The sequence below is a fragment of the Triticum urartu genome, chromosome 7A (genome assembly GCF_056163025.1).
Source record: "Triticum urartu cultivar PI428250 chromosome 7A, HENAU_Tu73, whole genome shotgun sequence".
Lineage (NCBI taxonomy): Eukaryota > Viridiplantae > Streptophyta > Magnoliopsida > Poales > Poaceae > Triticum > Triticum urartu.
This window is the reverse complement of record NC_141879.1, coordinates 718,725,385-718,747,096: the sequence shown is the minus strand read 5'-3', so window position 1 is coordinate 718,747,096 and position 21,712 is coordinate 718,725,385. Positions and strand designations below refer to the sequence as shown.

Genomic DNA, 21,712 nt, shown 5'->3' with positions numbered 1-21,712 from the left:
CGGAGTTGAAGGCAAGATGGCTTTGGCTTTTTCATAATAAGTGTAGAAGTGCATGCTCTAGCCAATGCAACCAAAAGACCGATATGATGGAAGAGACTAGGCAGCACATTATACGTCAACACTCTCCCTCACGTGTGGCTCCCTCAGGCCTAAACGTGGACCAAAAGTGGGCTGCAATTTAATTGCGCCAGCCGGGTCTTGAACTCAAGACCTCTTAGCTCCGATACCATGTAGAAGTGCATGCTCTAGCCAATGCAACCAAAAAAATCGATCTAATGGAAGAGACTAGGCAGCACATTATACGTCAACAATAAGGAAATAAAGGTTTAATGATTTCTTGGCCAAGCGAATTGATGTGCCATGCAAACCATGCGAGCTCAATGGGAGTAGAGATCCATCTTAACAAGGTGATTGACAAGCAAGTGTAGACCGTAGGCTATATCTTTTCTTCAAGCAATCGTCAAATCATTTGAAAAATAATTAAGATCTATATATCTGACGTGCAAACTTCAATAGTCATATCACACTTTGTGTATGCTGCATTTTGACGATGCTAACATAGTGTAGGAACAAAAGAGTACTCCAAATTGTTCAAATTGTTGGCATTATTGATATGTCCTAATAAAATATTGACAAAGGGAGCAGGAACATGTATTGTTCAAAATGTTTGCATTATTGAAATGTTCAGGTAACATGGAGGCACCATCAGTACTCGATAGTTAGCGCATAATCACTGAACCACCTTGAGTTGAAGGCAAGATGATTTCCGATTTTTAATCAATTAATAAAGGTTCAATCCATTCTTGGTCGACTGTTGATGTGCCATGCACATCATGAGGACCTGTAGAGACTCATCTTAACAAACTATTAGCAAATAAGGTAGACCGTAGGATATATCTTTGTTCTTTTATTGTTGAATCAATTGGACTAAGTTTAGAAAACAATATAGTTGATGCCCTAAGGTTCATAATGATTAAGGGCTCTATTGAGGATGCAAACTTCAATACTCTTACTCTGGTGTATGTTGCAACATGAAAATACCAACATAGTTTAAGAACAAAGGAGTATTGATTGAGCTGACAGCCAAAATTTTAAAACAATGTTGTGGCATGACGGTTAAATACATGGTTAAGAACGACATTTATTTGCAGCGGTACCCTAGAAGAAATTTGGGATACCATAGAATATGGGTTTGTGACAGGGACATTATCTCAAGTCCCTCTAGGAAACCTCATCGAACAGAAAAAAAATTCAACTTTTGACATCATAGCTGGTGTGATATCTTTTACGTCCCTAATTGTCCCATCGATCTTCTCGGTGAGTGGTTTGGTGGAATCTAACAAATTAAGACTATAAACATGCTCGTGCATTTTATTATATTCTTACAATTGTGATATTTATTAGTATAAATAATTTTCTATTGCTAAGTAACTTTTACTTTTTTGTCAAAAAATATTTTTATTTAGTTTTCTGGTAGTGTCGCACATCAACTCCACGAGTCACACACTCTTACACTATTGTCGCTCTCGTCTATCTAATCTCTTCTGCATAGTGTTTGCTTAATAAAATCGGCAAAAGAGCAAGATGGAAAAAATCACACTCGCTATTTCTATATACTCTAGATCTTAGGATGACTTTGCGAGATACGATGGTGTTGGGCAGGATTAATCTATTCATATGGAGCATGATCTTCATGAGGTGGATGAAATCGAGAAAGACAATTCAATAAATAAAAACTTTTGCGCAACCGAACTTGATTACATGTAGTTTGGATATGTTGGTATATCATGAAAAGTTCAATGTCATTTGATTTAATAAAAAACTTTATACTCTTTTGTTTCCCACACAAGGATTATTTAACTAAGCATTAAGTTTCGCACACATACGCTATAATGAGCTATTTATACTAAACTTTCCTACTTTAGAATAAAAAATTCACTAAACTATGTTTCTTGTTGACAAAATATTTTCATATACTATATTAATAATTTTTTATCAGTATAACTATCAAAATTAAATATTTAAACATGCTCACATATTTAATTTTAAAAATTTCATAAAAATCTGATATTTAGTAGTATAAATACTTTTATAGTGCTAAGTAACTTGTGGTTTTTTGGCCAAACTATTTTTATTTGGTTTGGATATTTAATAAAGTATCTTGTTACAACCACCAAATATCTACGCAAACAAATATTATCATCATACTCCACAAATAAATTTACGCTAGTGCATTTGCATTTATCTTTAATTTTTCCAATGCATCTTTAAATATTATATAATTTCACAAATTGCTTTACATTGTATGAATTGAATAACTTGCTAGATATTCTTTAAATCAATACTAATAAGTTTTAATGTGACTAAATAGATAATTCTAGAGCTTACAAAATGTCTAGATTGGATGAGTATTACAAATACAAACTTGAGTAAGTTGTAGTATTGATCATTTGTTTTCTTACATGGATTTTTTTTTCTACAAAAGTGGTGTGACTTTCCTAAACCATGTACCTATATCAAGATTATATTGACCAGGCCTATCTTAAATTCACTTGAACCAACTCAGTTGATAAGATTTGAAGATTCACCACACTTGCTAATTTGAGAATTGTATGTCGCGCTAATGTGCAAGCATGCTACTTTTTAGAGTCCTACGAACAAGGGGTGGGGAGACAGCCTTATTTCCCTATATTAGGTCAGCACTAAGCCTGGCCGCTTGGAGAACCACCTCATGGTAGTGGGTAGAGGAATCTCATATTGCATTGTTAGACTACAACAACAATGCAGCTCTAAAAGGAATATCCAGAGAAAGAAGAGATGGCAGGTTTGGGGTGACTGAGGATGAAGAGTCCATCACATAGCCTCAGGTGATACATATGGGGTGCTCTGCGAATAATGACTCAAATTGCACGTGTAAATGAGAGCAGTGATCTAGGCCGTGGTTTTTAGTATCGAACGGTTCATGTGATTGTGATGGCGTGATTGTATTGATTGCCTAGTCGAATAGCAAATAAACCACATGTGGGTATAAGAGGACTAAAACGAAGAATTGTCTCGAAAGATATTTTTTCCCTAATTCTCTATTCTCCATCTTCTGATTGCTCTGCCGAGGAAACTATTAATTAGTTTAATAAAAAAATAGCATTATACTAAATTGAACTACTTTGACCATGTGTTGATATTTAAAACATCAACTATATATGGCATGATAATATGTTTATAATAAATATAATGGAACTAATTAGGTTTCTGGCTCCATTACGTTAGCAACATAATTGTTCCCTCCTCGGTACTCCCTTGAGAAATGATTTTGCTCTAGGGTGGATCTACAATGTATGGCTGGGGTCAACTGATGTCAATGGCTCATTCAAACGGATATATTCTAGAATCCAAACATGAAAATGACTCCCATAATGAAATACCTCGATGCCAGTGTTATTACTCCCTCCAAGTGGGAATATAAGTCAGTCATAGAAATTTATATTTTCAATTTGACTAACAAAACATGTGAAATAACATATGTTTCGACCACACACAAAAGAATGTTTAGAGCCTTCATTCGACGATGAATCTTCAGATGTTTTCTTATGGTAGATAACATATGTTTCGCTAGTTAAATTGAAAATATAGAAACACGTGAGAGTAGTCGTCTTGACATGAGTGACCATTTATCCTTACTTCGCTCCTGTGGCTATATGTCCTCGCAGTCTTTTTTTCTACCTATCCAAAACTATGACACTTTTTGGAGAAATTATCCAAAACTATGACATGACAGGCTTGCCGTACGTTCAGACCGGTAGGCCTTATGTTTCTTCTGTCTAGATGTTGTCACCTCTCATGGCGGCGCCGACAAGTGGGACAAATTGATGCTGATACAGGGTTGGTGGCCCGACGGCTGCAGATTTGGCGCTCTTCCCCGTCAACGGCGGCGGAATTCGTCAGATTTGGATCCAGGTTGGCGCGGGGAACATCCTCGGTCGACACGCCACATCGTCAAGCGCCCGTTCTAAAGGTCTGGTCTTCGGCTCATAACGCGTAAAAGGCTATGGCGTTGGCCTGGATTTTGGTTTGCTGGTGCACTGCCTCTTTCACCGGTGTGCGTCTCGACGGCGCTGGTGGTTGGCGGCTATTTCAGATTTGATTGTTTGCAGAGACTCTAATAGATTTATTTGTAATATTCTTTTGTGTGGAGTTTTTTCTCCAAAGTTTTCTGAACGACATTTGTCATGTCCCGGTGTTTCTGATAGTTTTCGCATGTATGTGTGCAATTGAACTCTGTTTATTGATTAATATAATATATGTGGTTCAAAAAAAAGAAATAACTGACATGGATTATTGTACTGTGGTAATTAATTTCATGTAGAATGAAAGAGACAGCTTGCAAGGAAGAAACGATGGACCTGCAGGTGTGATGAGCAATCTTCAAATCATTCAGAAAAAGAGCTACACAATATATATTCCTTGGCCGTTAATTTACAGTAATATTTGCATTTTGCTGACCAGACACGCAAGAGATCTTTAAAAACGCCTCTTGCTGTGTAGAGAGCTCCCGCGTCTGCATCACCCGATCTGGGCCGTCCAATCCTGATCGTACGTTGCACGACAGTCGGGAAGACCTCTCCAGCGCCGTGCCTGAGCGAACCGGGCGGCCGCCGGTTGGGAGCCCGGACGGCAGCCGTGTTTGCGTTGCTGTACGTTCTACCAGCACTGGTCGGTCTCCCACGTCCTCCGCCTGAACGCCGGTCCGGACGTCGCTGCCGCCCGCCGCATCATCATCCCCGCGGCGCGGCAGGCCACGTCCCTGTCGTAGCGAGCGCGCTCGTCGGGGTCAGCGAGCGTGGCGTAGGCCGCGTGCAGCTGGATGAACCCCTCGTCGCCGCCGCCACCAGCAGCGTCCGGGTGCACCTCCCTAGCCAGACGCCGGTACGCCGCCTTGATCTCCACCCTGCTAGCTCCCGCGCCCGCCCCGAGAACCTCGTAGTGCGTTCTCCCGGTCGCCGCCATCATGGCGGACGCGCGCGTCACCACGCACCGCCGAGGCCCGGCCACCCGCCCCGGGCGAGCCGACCCCATCACCGCCGCCGTCGACGTCGCGAACGTAGCCATCGGTTCTCTGATCCCTGTTCTTGAGTTCTCGAGCCAAAAGCAGAGTACTTCTTCGTTGCACTGTTGTCCGCCCTCGTCGAGGAGTCTGTTGTACGCCCAGTTCTCGGTCTTATCTCTACAAAAATGCGAAGAAGAAGAAGATTATGTGTGAGCTCCTGCTGAGTCAGCCATGAGCGCGTGAGTTGCTTGTGGGCCTCTTGAACCTTGCATTCGCGCCACCGATTGTGGTGCCAACTTCTCTTCCCCAACAAGGTGGAAAGGGACTCGCCCGCCGTCCGATCGCGAATAGGCGGAATCGCGGGATGTCATGTAGGAGTAGCATCTGATATGATCGATAGTGCATTTGACCACATGGCATGGCTTGACATGACATATAAAGTTTAGCTGTGGATTAGTGGATAGTATAGCTCAAAATGACAGATCAAGCTGTGGATAATACTATTTGTTTTCTGGGCATGCTGACATGTCGAATTATAATTTTCAAATCTCGGTGCCATCATATATATAGATCCGTGTCACGGTATGATTCAATATTGCCAACTTGTGTTTTAGAAAAAACAACATGGGACTTTGTGTTTGGGTTCCCTAACTAGTTTTTTCCGTTATTGTTCTCCTCGATCAAGCTAGGTCTCGCGAGGCTGACAGATTGTGATAATATTCTTCTTTCATGGTGTGGACTTCCTGGAACTTTTTATTCTAGCGTTTGTGGTTATGTGGAACATTCGAATTTCGAAGCTCGGATCTCTCTGTTCATACCGTCCACTTGTTTTACAAGAATTCATGAGTTTTTTCTAGTCGCCCCACATGCATGGAGGTAAGGTAGATTTTTCCTTGGGACGATGATGGGCTAATCGATTGTGTGGTCACATTTTTTTTCCATTGCTTGGACTTTTGGGGACTTGTTATTCTTTAGTGTTTGTGGTTATCTGAATCCGGTGCACGTCGGCCACGAACTCGTCCGCCTGAAAGTGATAGCTGCGTACGCATCTGCAGGTAATGATCTGCCGTGACCGCTCATTTTTCCACAAGTCTTTGTGTATGTATCTGTTTTTGTTCTGCAACTAGTCTAGATGTCACAGTCCCTCTGGTTTTTCTACACCGCGTTTTTGTCCCTGTTCTAGATGGTTCGAGATGCTAGTATCTTGAGCTACACGTATCGTGTTCCCAGAAAAATATTGTACAGGTGGTGGAATTAACTTGCACCCGGCCGGTGTCGGCCAACGGCTTGCCTATCATCAGGTATTCAGGTATATGGCCGGGGAGGGAGAAGAAGAAATCATGTTGGTCTGAGTTCAGGGACGTCTCCCCTTCATGCAGTCCTACGTGTTGCACATGCCATGTCTAGGCGCCACCGACAAGAAGCCAGTCGGCCATGCATGCACCTGGCATGCAGTAGGGCAAGCGACCAGAGCTGTGATAGATGGACGGGGTTATCAATTAGGTGGGTGGGCCGTCAATTAGACATATAAAGGTTACCCCCAATTGTCCGGCATGTTCCTTTGGATCACAGGATACAAAGCATATATTATTTCAATGTCAGAAAGCAAAGGAGGTTTGGAGAAAACTGGGTCTAGATCAGGTCATTAAAAGAGCGTGCGAAGTTGATTATGCTGGTGAGGCAGTGCTTGAATTCTTGCTTTCTATGCCTGAACGGGAGCTTACGATCTTGGGTATTCCAAATGTCCGTGAATTAATTGCAATTTCAACTTGGTATTTATGGTGGGAGAGGCGAAAACTGGTCCATAAGGAAAAAACCCAAGACGCTAACCAGATCTCCATGGGAATTCGTGCTATTACGTTAAACTATGTTTTGGCTATGTCATCAAAGGCTACGATGAAAAGAGAGGTTGGGTCCAACCTCCAAGGGGGTTTGTAAAACTTAATGTGGATGCCTCTTTTGATCATGACCGGCTCAGGGGCACGGCTGGTGCTGTTTTGAGAGATGATAAAGGAAAATTCATTGCAGAGGGGAATTGGAGAATTGATTGGTGCACGGATGTTCTGACGGCTGAAGCTATGGCGCTTAGATATGGTCTATCTATTGCTCAAAGGGCGGGCTGCAACCGCTTAGTTATTAACTCAGATAACATGGAGGTTATCGAAACCATGAACAATGGAGGACGGTCATCTAGTATAGCGGCGGCAGTGTTTGACGATCGTTATTTTTTAGCATGTGACTTTCCCATTACTAAATTTGAGCATTGTAATAGAGAAGCAAATAGGGTCGCACATGAACTTGCTAAGTTAGCTAGATTTTCTACACCTTTGAACTGGTTTGAGGAACCCTTGAGTGAAATTGTATCCCTCCTCATAAACGATGTACTTGTTATCGTAAATGAATAAAGTTTCTATGTTTCTTTTCAAAAAAAAATGTGGGTGGGCCGTCGGAGACGCCGACCGCACCACGAGCGCCATGGCGACGTTCGACGGCGACGGCCGCCCGGGGAGAAGACAGATAGAAGCCGGCGCGTATATGTGGGTGGCGGAGATGGATCGGATGGGAACGGCGGAGATGGACGTCGCCGTGAAATGAATAGGGTGGATATGTATGTATGGGAAAAGTGCTTGCTGACCTGGCGAAGAGAAGGCACTATCCGTAGTACTACTCAGTTAGTTGATAAGATCTGGACCACTAAGAATCATAGCGATTTTTTTCGAAACATTTACTTTAGAGAACGAAAGGTAGCATTATAATTTTTTATAGACAGCAAGAACTTTTTTTCGAGGGTACGCAAATTGTGTGTCTTAGCTTTATAGAAGGAGAGAAATAAGATATACAACAACGTCTATCACTCACTGCGAACAACGAAGGCGACCAACTCCAACCCAGTTCGTACAAAGACAACCAAACACAACAACACAGCTATGACACAAAAAGCCTACCCAACACCGAGCCCCTCGCTGCGTCTTAGCCGACACTGAAGACCTCCGAAGAACAGCAACTCCAGCCTCCTTGGATTAGCCAGCGACGACCGTACATAGCGCCGGAGGAGAAAGATCCGGGCAGCGGTGAACACCGGAGGAGCGCATCATGGGACCTCGAGTCTCCCAGCACAATGCTCCCAACAGAGTAACAACCTCAGAGACGTTGCCAGCCGATCCTACGAATCAAGGCTTTCGCCCCAGAGACAACTGCCGATACGAGGTCGCGAGGAAGATGGCGTTGCACTCAACGAAGCCTCCAGGAAGGTGAATGACACCCGCAGGTGCCATCAACGCTGGTCTGGCCACAACCGAACAGGATTTTCATCCGTAGCGCTGCACATCTCCACGTCTCCAAGATCCCGGCCAATCTCGATCAGATACCTCGCACCGCCGTCACCGCAACAACTTGACATCGAAGCCCCCCTCAATGCCGAGGGAACACGCCTAAAGCCATCACCTTCAACATCGACTAGGAGCCGCAGCAACCACCTAGCGGTGCAAAGCCAGTTCCGCCACGGTGGCCTTCACCCGCGCCAGGGGACTGCCACTAGAATGGAACCGACCCGCACCTCCGACCACACTCCGGCATCCACACCGCCGAGGCATCGCCGCACGCCTCACACGGCAGCAACCGAAAGCCCGCTGCCCACCAAGACCCTTCCTGGCAAGGCCTCGCAGCACCGTCGCCGCCATGGCTACGCTCGCACCGCCGCCACCGCCAGTGTCGGCGCACCACCTACACCCTCCATCCTGCTACGCTCCATGCAAGGATCCATAGAGAATCGCCGCACTCCCTGCCGTGAGCACCCCAAGGACGCCGGCCAGCGCCAAAGACGCACCAGATCCGGACCGAGATCCACGTATCCGTGCTTCGGGCGCTGCCAGCAAGCACCACCGACCCGCCGCTAGCCAACCACCGCCGGGAGCGAGTCGCAGCAGAGCCACAGGAACACCACGCCATGCCTAACAGTCGTCACAGCCCCGAACCCCGCCGCCCAGATCCAGCCAAGAAGGATCCCAGGCCCCGGGCTGCACCAGTCGTCGAGGCAGCACCACCGGCAGAAGGCGCCCCACCACCTCCGGCGCGGAGCAGGGACGCCACCGAGCCTCCACCACGCCACGCCGCCAAGGGCACCAGCGGCCAGATCCGAGCCGTCATTGGGGAAGGGAGGGGAGCTTCGCCGGGGAGATGCCCCGCCGCCGCCGGCACTGCCAGGGCTTTGCCCCGCAGCGGACCACGACGGCGGCGAGGGAGGGAGGCGGGGAAGGGGGTGCCGCCGGCGGGGCAGATAGGGTTCCCCCCGTGTCGCCTCGGAGAGGGATGATACGTCTCCAACGTATCTATAATTTTTGATTGTTCCATGCTATTATATTATCTGTTTTGGATGTTTAATGGGCTTTAATATACCTTTTATATTATTTTTAGGACTAACCTATTAACCGAAGGCCCAGTGCAAATTGTTGTTTTTTTGCCTATTTCAGTGTTTCGCAGAAAAGGAATACCAAACGGAATCCAAACGGAATGAAACCTTCGGGAGAGTTATTTTTGGAACAAACGTGATCCAGGAGACTTGGAGTGGACGTTAAGAAAGAAGCGAGGAGGCCACGAGGCAGGAGGGCGCGCCCCCCACCCTCATGGGCCCCTCGCAGCTCCACCGACCTACTTCTTCCTCCTATATATACCCATATACCCCGAAAACATCCAGGAGCACCACGAAACCCTATTTCCACCGCCGCAACCTTCTATACCCATGAGATCCCATCTTGGGGCCTTTTCTGGTGCTCCACCGGAGGGGGAATCGATCACGGAGGGCTTTTACATCAATACCATAGCCTCTCCGATGATGTGTGAGTAGTTTACCACAGACCTTCGCGTCCATAGTTATTAGCTAGATGGCTTCTTCTTTCTCTTTGGATCTCAATACAAAGTTCTCCTCGATTCTCTTGGAGATCTATTCGATGTAATTCTGTTTGCGATGTGTTTGTCGAGATCCGATGAATTGTGGGTTTATGATCAAGATTATCTATGAACAATATTTGATTTTTCTCTGAATTCTTTTATGCATGATTTAATATCTTTGCAAGTCTCTTCAAATTATCAGTTTGGTTTGGCCTACTAGATTGATCTTTCTTGCAATGGAAGAAGTGCTTAGCTTTGGGTTCAATCTTGCGGTGTCCTTTCCCAGTGACAGTAGGGGCAGCAAGGCACGTATTGTATTGTTTCCATCGAGGATAAAAAGATGGGCTTTATATCATATTGCTTGAGTTTATCCCTCTACATCATGTCATCTTGCCTAATGCGTTACTCTGTTCTTATGAATTAATACTCTAGATGCATGCTGTATAGCGGTCGATGTGTGGAGTAATAGTAGTAGATGCAGAATCGTTTCGGTCTACTTGTCACTGACGTGATGCCTATATACATGATCATGCCTAGATATTCTCATAACTATGCGCTTTTCTATCAATTGCTCGACAGTAATTTTTTCACCCACCGTAGAATTTGCTATCTTCAGAGAAGCCACTAGTGAAACATATGGCCCCCTGGTCTATTCTCCATCATATTAATCTCCCTTCAACTAGCCATTTCTGTCGCCGTTTATTTTGCAATCTTTATTTTCCAATCTATACAACAAAAATACCAAAAATATTTATCTTATTATCTTTACCAGATCTCACTTTTGCAAGTGGCCGTGAAGGGGTTGATGATGTCTACTACACAAACTTCTTCTTGTAGACGTTGTTGGGCCTCGAAGTGCAGAGGTTTGTAGGATAGTAGCAAATTTCCCTCAAGTGGATGACCTAAGGTTTATCAATCCGTGGGAGGCGTAGGATGAAGATGGTCTCTCTCAAACAACCCTGCAACCCAATAGAAAGAGTCTCTTGTGTCCCCAACACACCCAATGCAATGGTAAATTGTATAGGTGCACTAGTTCGGCGAAGAGATGGTGATACAAGTGCAATATGGATAGTAGATAATGGTTTTTGTAATCTAAAAATATAAAAACATCAAGGTAACTAATAATAAAAGTGAGCACAAACGGTATTGCAATGCGTTGAAACAAGGCCTAGGGTTCATACTTTCACTAGTGCAAGTTCTCTCAACAATAATAACATAATTGGATCATATAACTATCCCTCAACACGCAACAAAGAGTCACTCCAAAGTCGCTAATAGCGGAGAGCAAACGAAGAGATTATGGTAGGGTACGAAACCACCTCAAAGTTATCCTTTCTGATCAATCTATTCAAGAGTCCGTAGTAAAATAACATGAAGCTATTCTTTTCGTTCGATCTATCGTAGAGTTCGTACTAGAATAACACCTTAAGACACAAATCAACCAAAACCCTAATGTCACCTAGATACTCCAATGTCACCTCAAGTATCCATGGGTATGATTATACGATATGCATCACACAATCTCAGATTCATCTATTCAACCAACACAAAGTACTTCAAAGAGTGCCCCAAAGTTTCTACCGGAGAGTCAAGACGAAAACATGTGCCAACCCCTATGCATAAGTTCACGAGGTCGCGGAACTCGCAAGTTGATCACCAAAACATACATCAAGTGGATCACATGATATCCCATTGTCACCAGAGATAAGCACGTGCAAGACATACATCAAGTGTTCTCAAATCCTTAAAGACTCAATCCGATAAGATAACTTCAAAGGGAAAACTCAATCCATTGCAAGAGAGTAGAGGGGCAGAAATATCATAAGATCCAACCATAATAGTAAAGCTCCCGATACATCAAGATCGTACCACCTCAAGAACACGAGAGAGAGAGAGAGATCAAACACATAGCTACTGGTACATACCCTCAACCCCGAGGGAGAACTACTCCCTCCTCATCATGGAGAGCGCCGGGATGATGAAGATGGCCACCGGAGAGGGATTCCCCCCTCCGGCAGGGTGCCGGAACGGGTCTAGGTTGGTTTTCGGTGGCTACGGAGGCTTTTGGCGGCGGAACTCCTGATCTATTCTGCTCTTCGATGTTTCTAGGGTATATTGATATATATAGGCGAAAGAAGTCGGTCAAGGGAGCCACGAGGGTGGGGGCGTGCCTAGGGGGGCAGGCGCGCCTCCCTGCCTCGTGGCCACCTCGAAGCTTCCCTGATGTAAACTCCAAGTCTCCTGGTTTGCTTCCATTCCAAAAATAACTTTCCCAAAGGTTTCATTCCGTTTGGACTCCGTTTGATATTCCTTTTATTCGAAACACTGAAATTGGCAAGAAAACAGTAATTTGGGTTGGGCCTCCGGTTAATAGGTTAGTCCCAAAAATAATATAAAAGTGTATAATAAAGCCCATAAACATCCAAAACAGATAATATAATAGCATGGAACAATCAAAAATTATAGATATGTTGGAGACGTATCAGCATCCCCAAGCTTAATTCCTGCTCGTCCTTGAGTAGGTAAATGATAAAAATAGAATTTTTGATGAGGAATGCTACCTAAAATATTTATCCATGTAATTCTCTTTATTGTGGCAAGAATATTCAGATCCATAATATTCAAGACAAAAGTTTAATATTGACATAAAAACAATAATACTTCAAGCATACTAACAAAGCAATCATGTCATCTCAAAATAACATGGCCAAAGAAATCTATCCCTACAAAATCATATAGTCTGGCTATGTTCTATCTTCATCACACAAAATATTTAAATCTGCACAACCCCGATGACAAGCCAATCAATTATTTCATACATTTGATGTTCTCAAACTTTTTCAATCTTCGCGCAATACATGAGCGTGAGCCATGGACATAGCACTATAGGTGGAATAGAATGGTGGTTGTGGAGAAGACAAAAAGGAGAAGATATTCTCACATCAACTAGGCATATCAATGGGCTATGTGTTGGAAATATGCCCTAGAGGCAATAATAAGAGCATTATTATTATATTTCCTTGTTCATGATAATTGTCTTTTATTCATGCTATAATTGTGTTATCCGGAAATCATAATACATGTGCGAATAAATAGACACCAACATGTCCCTAGTAAGCCTCTAGTTGACTAGCTCGTTGATCAACAGATAGTCATGGTTTCCTGACTATGGACATTGGATGTCATTGATAAAGAGATCACATCATTAGGAGAATGATGTGATGGACAAGACCCAATCCTAAACATAGCACAAGATCGTATAGTTCGTTTGCTAGAGTTTTTCCAATGTCAAGTATCTTTTCCTTAGATCATGAGACCATGTAACTCCCGTATACCGTAGGAGTGCTTTGGGTGTACCAAACGTCACAACGTAACTAGGTGACAATAAGGTATACTACGGGTATCTCCGAAAGTGTCTGTTGGGTTGACACGGATCAAGACTGGGATTTGTCACTCCGTATGACGGAGAGGTATCTCTGGGCCCACTCGGTAATGCATCATCACAATGAGCTCAAAGTGACCAAGTGTCTGGTCACAGGATCATGCATTATGGTACAAGTAAAGTGACTTGCCGGCAACGAGATTGAACGAGGTATTGGGATACCGACGATCGAATCTCGGGCAAGTAACGTACCGATTGACAAAGGGAATTGCATACGGGGTTGCATGAATCCTCGACATCGTGGTTCATCCGATGAGATCATCGAGGAGCATGTGGGAGCCAACATGGGTATCCAGATCCCGCTGTTGGTTATTGACCGGAGAGCCATCTCGGTCATGTCTACATGTCTCCTGAACCCGTAGGTCTACACACTTAAGGTTCGGTGACGCTAGGGTTGTAGGGATATGAATATGCAGTAACCCGAAAGTTGTTCGGAGTCCCGGATGAGATCCCGGACGTCACGAGGAGTTCCGGAATGGTCCGGAGGTAAAGAATTATATATAGGAAGTGGGGACCCTATATATAGAGGGGGGAGGGAGGGCAGCCGGACCCTTGCCCCTGGCGCCTCCCTCTCCCCTCCAACACCTCCTCCTCCTCCATAGAGCTCGACAAAGCCTTGTCGGAGTACTGCTTCTCCACCACCACCACGCCATCGTGCTGCTGCTGGAGTCATCTTCCTCAACCTCTCCTTCCCCTTGCTGGATCAAGAAGGAGGAGACGTCACGCTGACCGTACGTGTGTTGAACGTGGAGGTGCCGTCCGTTCGGCGCTAGGATCTCCGGTGATTTGGATCACGTCGAGTACGACTACCTCATCCCCGTTCTTTGAACACTTCCGCTCGCGATCTACAAAGGTATGTAGATGCATCCAATCACTCGTTGCTAGATGAACTCATAGATGGATCTTGGTGAAACCGTAGGAAATTTTTTGTTTTCTGCAATGTTCCACAACAGTGGCATCATGAGCTAGGTCTATGCGTAGTTCTCTTTGCACGAGTAGAACACAATTTGTTGTGGGCGTAGATGTTGTCAACTTTCTTGCCGCTACTATTCTTATTTTTGCTTCAGCGGTATTGTGGGATGAAGCGGCCCGGACCAACCTTACACGTACGCTTACGTGAGACCGGTTCCACCGACTAACATGCACTAGTTGCATAAGGTGGCTGGCGGGTGTCTGTCTCTCCCACTTTAGTTGGAGTGGATTCGATGAAAAGGGTCCTTATGAAGGGTAAATAGAAGTTGGCAAATCACGTTGTGGCTTTCACGTAGGTAAGAAAACGTTCTTGCTAGAACCCTATTGCAGCCACGTAAAACTTGCAACAACAATTAGAGGACGTCTAACTTGTTTTTGCAGCAAGTGTTTTGTGATGTGATATGGCCAAAGTTGTGATGAATGATGAATGATATATATGTGATGTATGAGATGTTCATGCTAATGTAATAGGAATCACGACTTGCATGTCGATGAGTATGACAACCGGCAGGAGCCATAGGAGTTGTCTTTATTTTTTGTATGACCTGCGTGTCATTGAGAAACGCCATGTAAATTACTTTACTTTATTGCTAAACGTGTTAGCCATAGTAGTAGAAGTAATAGTTGGCGAGCAACTTCATGGAGACACGATGATGGAGATCATGATGATGGAGATCATGGTGTCATGCCGGTGACAAGATGATCATGGAGCCCCAAGATGGAGATCAAAGGAGCTATGTGATATTGGCCATATCATGTCACTATTATTATTTGATTGCATGTGATGTTTATCATGTTTTTGCATCTTGTTTACTTAGAACGACGGTAGTAAATAAGATGATCCCTCATAATAATTTCAAGAAAGTGTTCCCCCTAACTGTGCACCGTTGCGACAGTTTGTTGTTTCGAAGCACCATGTGATGATCGGGTGTGATAGATTCCAACGTTCACATACAACGGGTGTAAGACAGATTTACACATGCAAAAACTTAGGTTAACTTGACGAGCCTAGCATGTACAGACATGGCCTCGGAACACAGAAGACCGAAAGGTCGAGCATGAGTCGTATAGAAGATACGATCAACATGAAGATGTTCACCGATGTTGACTAGTCCGTCTCACGTGATGATCGGACACGGCCTAGTTAACTCGGATCATGTTATACTTAGATGACTGGAGGGATGTCTATCTGAGTGGGAGTTCATTGAATAATTTGATTTAGATGAACTTAATTATCATGAACTTAGTCTAAAACCTTTACAATATGTCTTGTAGATCAAATGGCCAACGTTGTCCTCAACTTCAACGCTTTCCTAGAGAAAACCAAGCTAAAAGACGATGGCAGCAACTATACGGACTGGGTCCGGAACCTGAGGATCATCCTCATAGCTGCCAAGAAAGATTATGTCCTACAAGCACCGCTAGGTGAAGCACCTGTTCTCCCTGCAGAACAAGACGTTATGAACGCTTGGCAGACACGTTCCGATGATTACTCCCTTGTTCAGTGCGGCATGCTTTACAGTTTAGAGCCGGGGCTCCAAAAGCGTTTTGAGAGACACGGAGCATATGAGATGTTCGAAGAGCTGAAAATGGTTTTTCAAGCTCATGCCCGGGTCGAGAGATATGAAGTCTCCGACAAGTTCTTCAGCTGTAAGATGGAGGAAAATAGTTCTGTCAGTGAGCACATCCTCACTATGTCTGGGTTACATAACCGCTTGACTCAGCTGGGAGTTAATCTCCCGGATGACGCGGTCATTAACAGAATCCTCCAGTCGCTTACACCGAGCTACAAGAGCTTTGTGATGAACTTCAATATGCAGGGGATGGAAAAGACCATTCCTGAAGTATTTGCAATGCTGAAATCAGCAGAGGTAGAAGTCAAAAAGGAACATCAAGTGTTGATGGTGAATAAAACCACTAAGTTCAAGAAAGGCAAGGGTAAGAAAAACTTCAAGAAGGACGGCAAGGGAGTTGCCGCGCCCGGCAGGCAAGCTGCCGGGAAGAAGCCAAAGAATGGACCCAAGCCTGAGACTGAGTGTTTTTATTGCAAGGGAAGTGGTCACTGGAAGCGGAACTGCCCCAAATACTTAGCGGACAAGAAGGCCAGCATCACGAAAGGTATATGTGATATACATGTAATTGATGTGTACCTTACCAGTACTCGTAGTAGCTCTTGGGTATTTGATACCGGTGCAGTTGCTCACATTTGTAACTCAAAGCAGGAGCTGCGGAATAAGCGGAGACTGGCGAAGGACGAGGTGACGATGCACGTCGGGAATGGTTCCAAGGTCGATGTGATCGCCGTCGGCACGCTACCTCTACATTTACCTACGGGATTAGTTTTGAACCTCAATAATTGTTATTTAGTGCCAAGTTTGAGCATGAACAGTGTATCAGGATCTCGTTTAATACGAGATGGCTACTCATTTAAATCCGAGAATAATGGTTGTTCTATTTATATGAGAGATATGTTTTATGGTCATGCTCCGATGGTGAATGGTTTATTCTTAATGAATCTCAAGCGTAATGCTACACATATTCATAGTGTGAATACCAAAAGATGTAAGATTGATAATGATAGTCCCACATACTTGTGGCACTGCCGCCTTGGTCACATAGGTGTCAAACGCATGAAGAATCTCCATACGGATGGACTTTTAGAGTCTCTTGATTACGAATCATTTGACACGTGCGAACCATGCCTCATGGGTAAAATGACCAAGACTCCATTTTCAGGAACAATGGAGTGAGCAACCAACTTATTGGAAATCATACATACTGATGTGTGCGGTCCAATGAGTGTTGAGGCTCGCGGTGGCTATCGTTATGTTCTCACCCTCACTGATGACTTGAGTAGATATGGGTATGTCTATTTAATGAAACACAAGTCTGAGACCTTTGAAAAGTTCAAGGAATTTCAGAGTGAGGTTGAGAATCAACGTGACAGGAAAATCAAGTTCTTGCGATCAGATCGTGGAGGAGAATACTTGAGTCACGAATTTGGCACACACTTAAGAAAATGTGGAATAGTTTCACAACTGACGCCGCCTGGAACACCTCAGCATAATGGTGTGTCCGAACGTCGTAATCGCACTCTGTTAGATATGGTGCGACCTATAATGTCTCTTACCGATTTACCGCTATCATTTTGGGGCTATGCTTTAGAGACTGCCACATTCACTTTAAATAGGGCTCCGTCGAAATCCGTTGAGACGACACCGTATGAATTATGGTTTGGGAAGAAACCTAAGCTGTCGTTTCTAAAAGTTTGGGGATGCGATGCTTATGTCAAGAAACTTCAACCTGAAAAGCTCGAACCCAAGTCGGAAAAATGCGTCTTCATAGGATACCCTAAAGAAACTATTGGGTATACCTTCTACCTCAGATCCGAAGGCAAGATTTTTGTTGCCAAGAATGGATCCTTTCTAGAGAAGGAGTTTCTCTCGAAAGAAGTAAGTGGGAGGAAAGTAGAACTTGATGAAGTATTACCTCTTGAACCGGAAAATGGCGCAACTCAAGAAAATGTTCATGAGGTGCCTGCACCGACTAGAGAGGAAATTAATGATGATGATCATGAAACTTCAGATCAAGTTGCTACTGAACTTCGTAGGTCCACAAGGACACGTTCCGCAACAGAGTGGTACGGCAACCCTGTCCTGGAAATCATGTTGTTAGACAACGGTGAACCTTCGAACTATGAAGAAGCGATGGCGGGCCCGGATTCCGACAAATGGCTAGAAGCCATGAAATCCGAGATAGGATCCATGTATGAAAACGAAGTATGGACTTTGACTGACTTGCCCATTGAGAGGCGAGCCATAGAAAATAAATGGATCTTTAAGAAGAAGACAGACGCAGATGGTAATGTGACCATCTATAAAGCTCGGCTTGTCGCTAAGGGTTATCGACAAGTTCAAGGGGTTGACTACGATGAGACTTTCTCACCGGTAGCGAAGCTAAAGTCCGTCCGAATCATGTTAGCAGTTGCCGCATTCTATGATTATGAGATATGGCAAATGGACGTCAAAACGGCATTCCTTAATGGTTTCCTTAAGGAAGAATTGTATATGATGCAGCCGGAAGGTTTTGTCGATCCTAAGAATGCTGACAAGGTGTGCAAGCTCCAACGCTCAATTTATGGGCTGGTGCAAGCATCTCAGAGTTGGAACATTCGCTTTGATTAGATGATCAAAGCATTTGAGTTTACGCAGACTTATGGAGAAGCCTGCGTTTACAAGAAAGTGAGTGGGAGCTCTATAGCATTTCTCATATTATATGTAGATGACATACTTTTGATGGGAAATGATATAGAACTCTTGGACAGCATTAAGGCCTACTCGAATAAGAGTTTTTCAATGAAGGACCTTGGAGAAGCTGCATATATATTAGGCATCAAGATCTATAGAGATAGGTCAAGACGCCTCATAGGTCTTTCACAAAGCACATACCTTGATAAGATATTGAAGAAGTTCAATATGGATCAGTCTAAGAAGGGGTTCTTACCTGTGTTGCAAGGTGTGAAATTGAGCTCAGCTCAATGTCCGACCACGGCAGAAGATATAGAAGAGATGAGTGTCATCCCCTATGCCTCAGCCATAGGTTCTATTATGTATGCCATGCTGTGTACCAGACCTGATGTAAACCTTGCCGTAAGTTTGGTAGGTAGGTACCAAAGTAATCCCGGCAAGGAACACTGGACAGCGGTCAAGAATATCCTGAAGTACCTGAAAAGGACTAAGGAAATGTTTCTCGTTTATGGAGGTGACGAAGAGCTCGTCGTAAAGGGTTACGTCGATGCTAGCTTCGACACAGATCTGGATGACTCTAAGTCACAAACCGGATACGTGTATATTTTGAATGGTGGGGCAGTAAGCTGGTGCAGTTGCAAGCAGAGCGTCGTGGCGGGATCTATATGTGAAGCGGAGTACATGGCAGCCTCAGAGGCAGTGCATGAAGCAATTTGGGTGAAGGAGTTCATCACCGACCTAGGAGTCATACCCAATGCGTCGGGGCCAATCAAACTCTTCTATGACAACACTGGAGCTATTGCACTTGCCAAGGAGCCCAGGTTTCACAAGAAGACCAGGCACATCAAGCGTCGCTTCAACTCCATTCGTGAAAATGTTCAAGATGGAGACATAGATATTTGTAAAGTACATACGGACCTGAATGTAGCAGATCCGTTGACTAAACCTCTCCCTAGAGCAAAACATGATCAACACCAGAATTCCATGGGTGTTCGATTCATCACAATGTAACTAGATTATTGACTCTAGTGCAAGTGGGAGACTGTTGGAAATATGCCCTTGAGGCAATAATAAAAGCATTATTATTATATTTCCTTGTTCATGATAATTGTCTTTTATTCATGCTATAATTGTGTTATCCGGAAATCGTAATACATGTGTGAATAAATAGACACCAACATGTCCCTAGTAAGCCTCTAGTTGACTAGCTCGTTGATCAACAGATAGTCATGGTTTCCTGACTATGGACATTGGATGTCATTGATAATGAGATCACATCATTAGGAGAATGATGTGATGGACAAGACCCAATCCTAAACATAGCACAAGATCGTATAGTTTGTTTGCTAGAGTTTTTCCAATGTCAAGTATCTTTTCCTTAGACCATGAGATCGTGTAACTCCCGGACACCGTAGGAGTGCTTTGGGTGTACCAAACGTCACAACATAACTGGGTGACTATAAAGGTATACTACGGGTATCTCCGAAAGTGTCTGTTGGGTTGACACGGATCAAGACTGGGATTTGTCACTCCATATGACGGAGAGGTATCTCTGGGCCCACTCGGTAATGCATCATCACAATGAGCTCAAAGTGACCAAGTGTCTGGTCACAGGATCATGCATTACGGTACGAGTAAAGTGACTTTCCGGCAACGAGATTGAACGAGGTATTGGGATACCGACGATCGAATCTCGGGCAAGTAACGTACCGATTGACAAAGGGAATTGCATACAGGGTTGCATGAATCCTCGACATCGTGGTTCGTCTGATGAGATCATCGAGGAGCATGTGGGAGCCAACATGGGTATCCAGATCCCGCTGTTGGTTATTGACCGGAGAGCCATCTCGGTCATGTCTACATGTCTCCCGAACCCGTAGGGTCTACACACTTAAGGTTCGGTGACGCTAGGGTTGTAGGGATATGAATATGCAGTAACCCGAAAGTTGTTCGGAGTCCCGGATGAGATCCCGGACATCACGAGGAGTTCCGGAATGGTCCGGAGGTAAAGAATTATATATAGGAAATGGGGACCCTATATATAGAGGGGGGAGGGAGGGCAGTCGGACCCTTGCCCCTGGCGCCTCCCTCTCCCCTCCAACACCTCCTCCTCCTCCATAGGGCTCGGCGAAGCCCTGTCGGAGTACTGCTTCTCCACCACCACCACGCCGTCGTGCTGCTGCTGGAGTCATCTTCCTCAACCTCTCCTTCCCCTTGCTGGATCAAGAAGGAGGAGATGTCACGTTGACCGTACGTGTGTTGAACGCGGAGGTGCCGTCCGTTCGGCGCTAGGATCTCCGGTGATTTCGATCACTTCGAGTACGACTACCTCATCCCCGTTCTTTGAACGCTTCCGCTCGCGATCTACAAAGGTATGTAGATGCATCCAATCACTCGTTGCTAGATGAACTCATAGATGGATCTTGGTGAAACCTTTGGAAAAATTTTGTTTTCTGCAACGTTCCCCAACACTATGGAGATGCCCATCAATAGATATCAATATGAGTGAGTAGGGATTGCCATGCAACGGATGCACTAGAGTTATAAGTGTATGAAGCTCAAAAGGAAACTAAGTGGGTGTGCATCCAACTTGCTTGCTCACGAAGACCTAGGGCATTTTCAGGAAGCCCATCATTGGAATATACAAGCCAAGTTATGAAAGATTCCCACAAGTATATGAAAGTGACAACATAGGAGACTCTCTATCATGAAGATCATGGTGTTACTTTGAAGCACAGGTGTGGTAAAAGGATAGTAGCATTGTCCCTTCTCTCTTTTTCTCTCATCATTTTTTTATCCGGAGTCTCATCCCGACTTGTGGGGGAATCATAGTCTCCATCATCCTTTACTCACTTGGGACAATGCTCTAATAATGATGATCATCACACTTTATTTACTTACAACTCAAGAATTACAACTCGATACTTAGAACAAAATATGACTCTATATGAATGCCTCCGGCGGTGTACCGGGATGTGCAATGACTCATGAGTGACATGTATGAAAGAATTATGAACGGTGGCTTTGCCACAAATACGATATCAACTACATGATCATGCAAAGCAATATGACAATGATGGAGCGTGTCATAATAAACAGAACGGTGGAAAGTTGCATGGC

At 44.5% G+C, this 21,712-nt stretch overlaps 1 protein-coding gene across 1 annotated transcript; it reads right to left on the bottom strand.

Moving 5' to 3' along the window:
- Positions 1-4,348: 4,348 nt before the first annotated feature.
- LOC125523247 (uncharacterized) lies at positions 4,349-5,485 on the bottom strand. The gene is made up of 2 exons (XM_048688297.2): positions 5,310-5,485; positions 4,349-5,221 (listed from the first exon to the last, which is right to left on the bottom strand). The coding sequence occupies exons 1-2, from the start codon at positions 5,477-5,479 to the stop codon at positions 4,699-4,701; spliced, it is 693 nt and encodes a 230-aa protein (XP_048544254.2). The 5' UTR covers positions 5,480-5,485; the 3' UTR covers positions 4,349-4,698.
- Between the last annotated feature and the right edge of the window lie 16,227 nt (positions 5,486-21,712).

Excerpts from the sequence above, each read along its gene's own strand:
- LOC125523247 (XM_048688297.2), bottom strand. The coding sequence starts at position 5,479 with ATGTCATGTCAAGCCATGCCATGTGGTCAAATGCACTATCGATCATAT. Across the intron at positions 5,222-5,309 it reads ATCGGTGGCGCGAATGCAAG|AGATAAGACCGAGAACTGGG; the intron begins GTTCAAGAGGCC and ends GCATTTTTGTAG.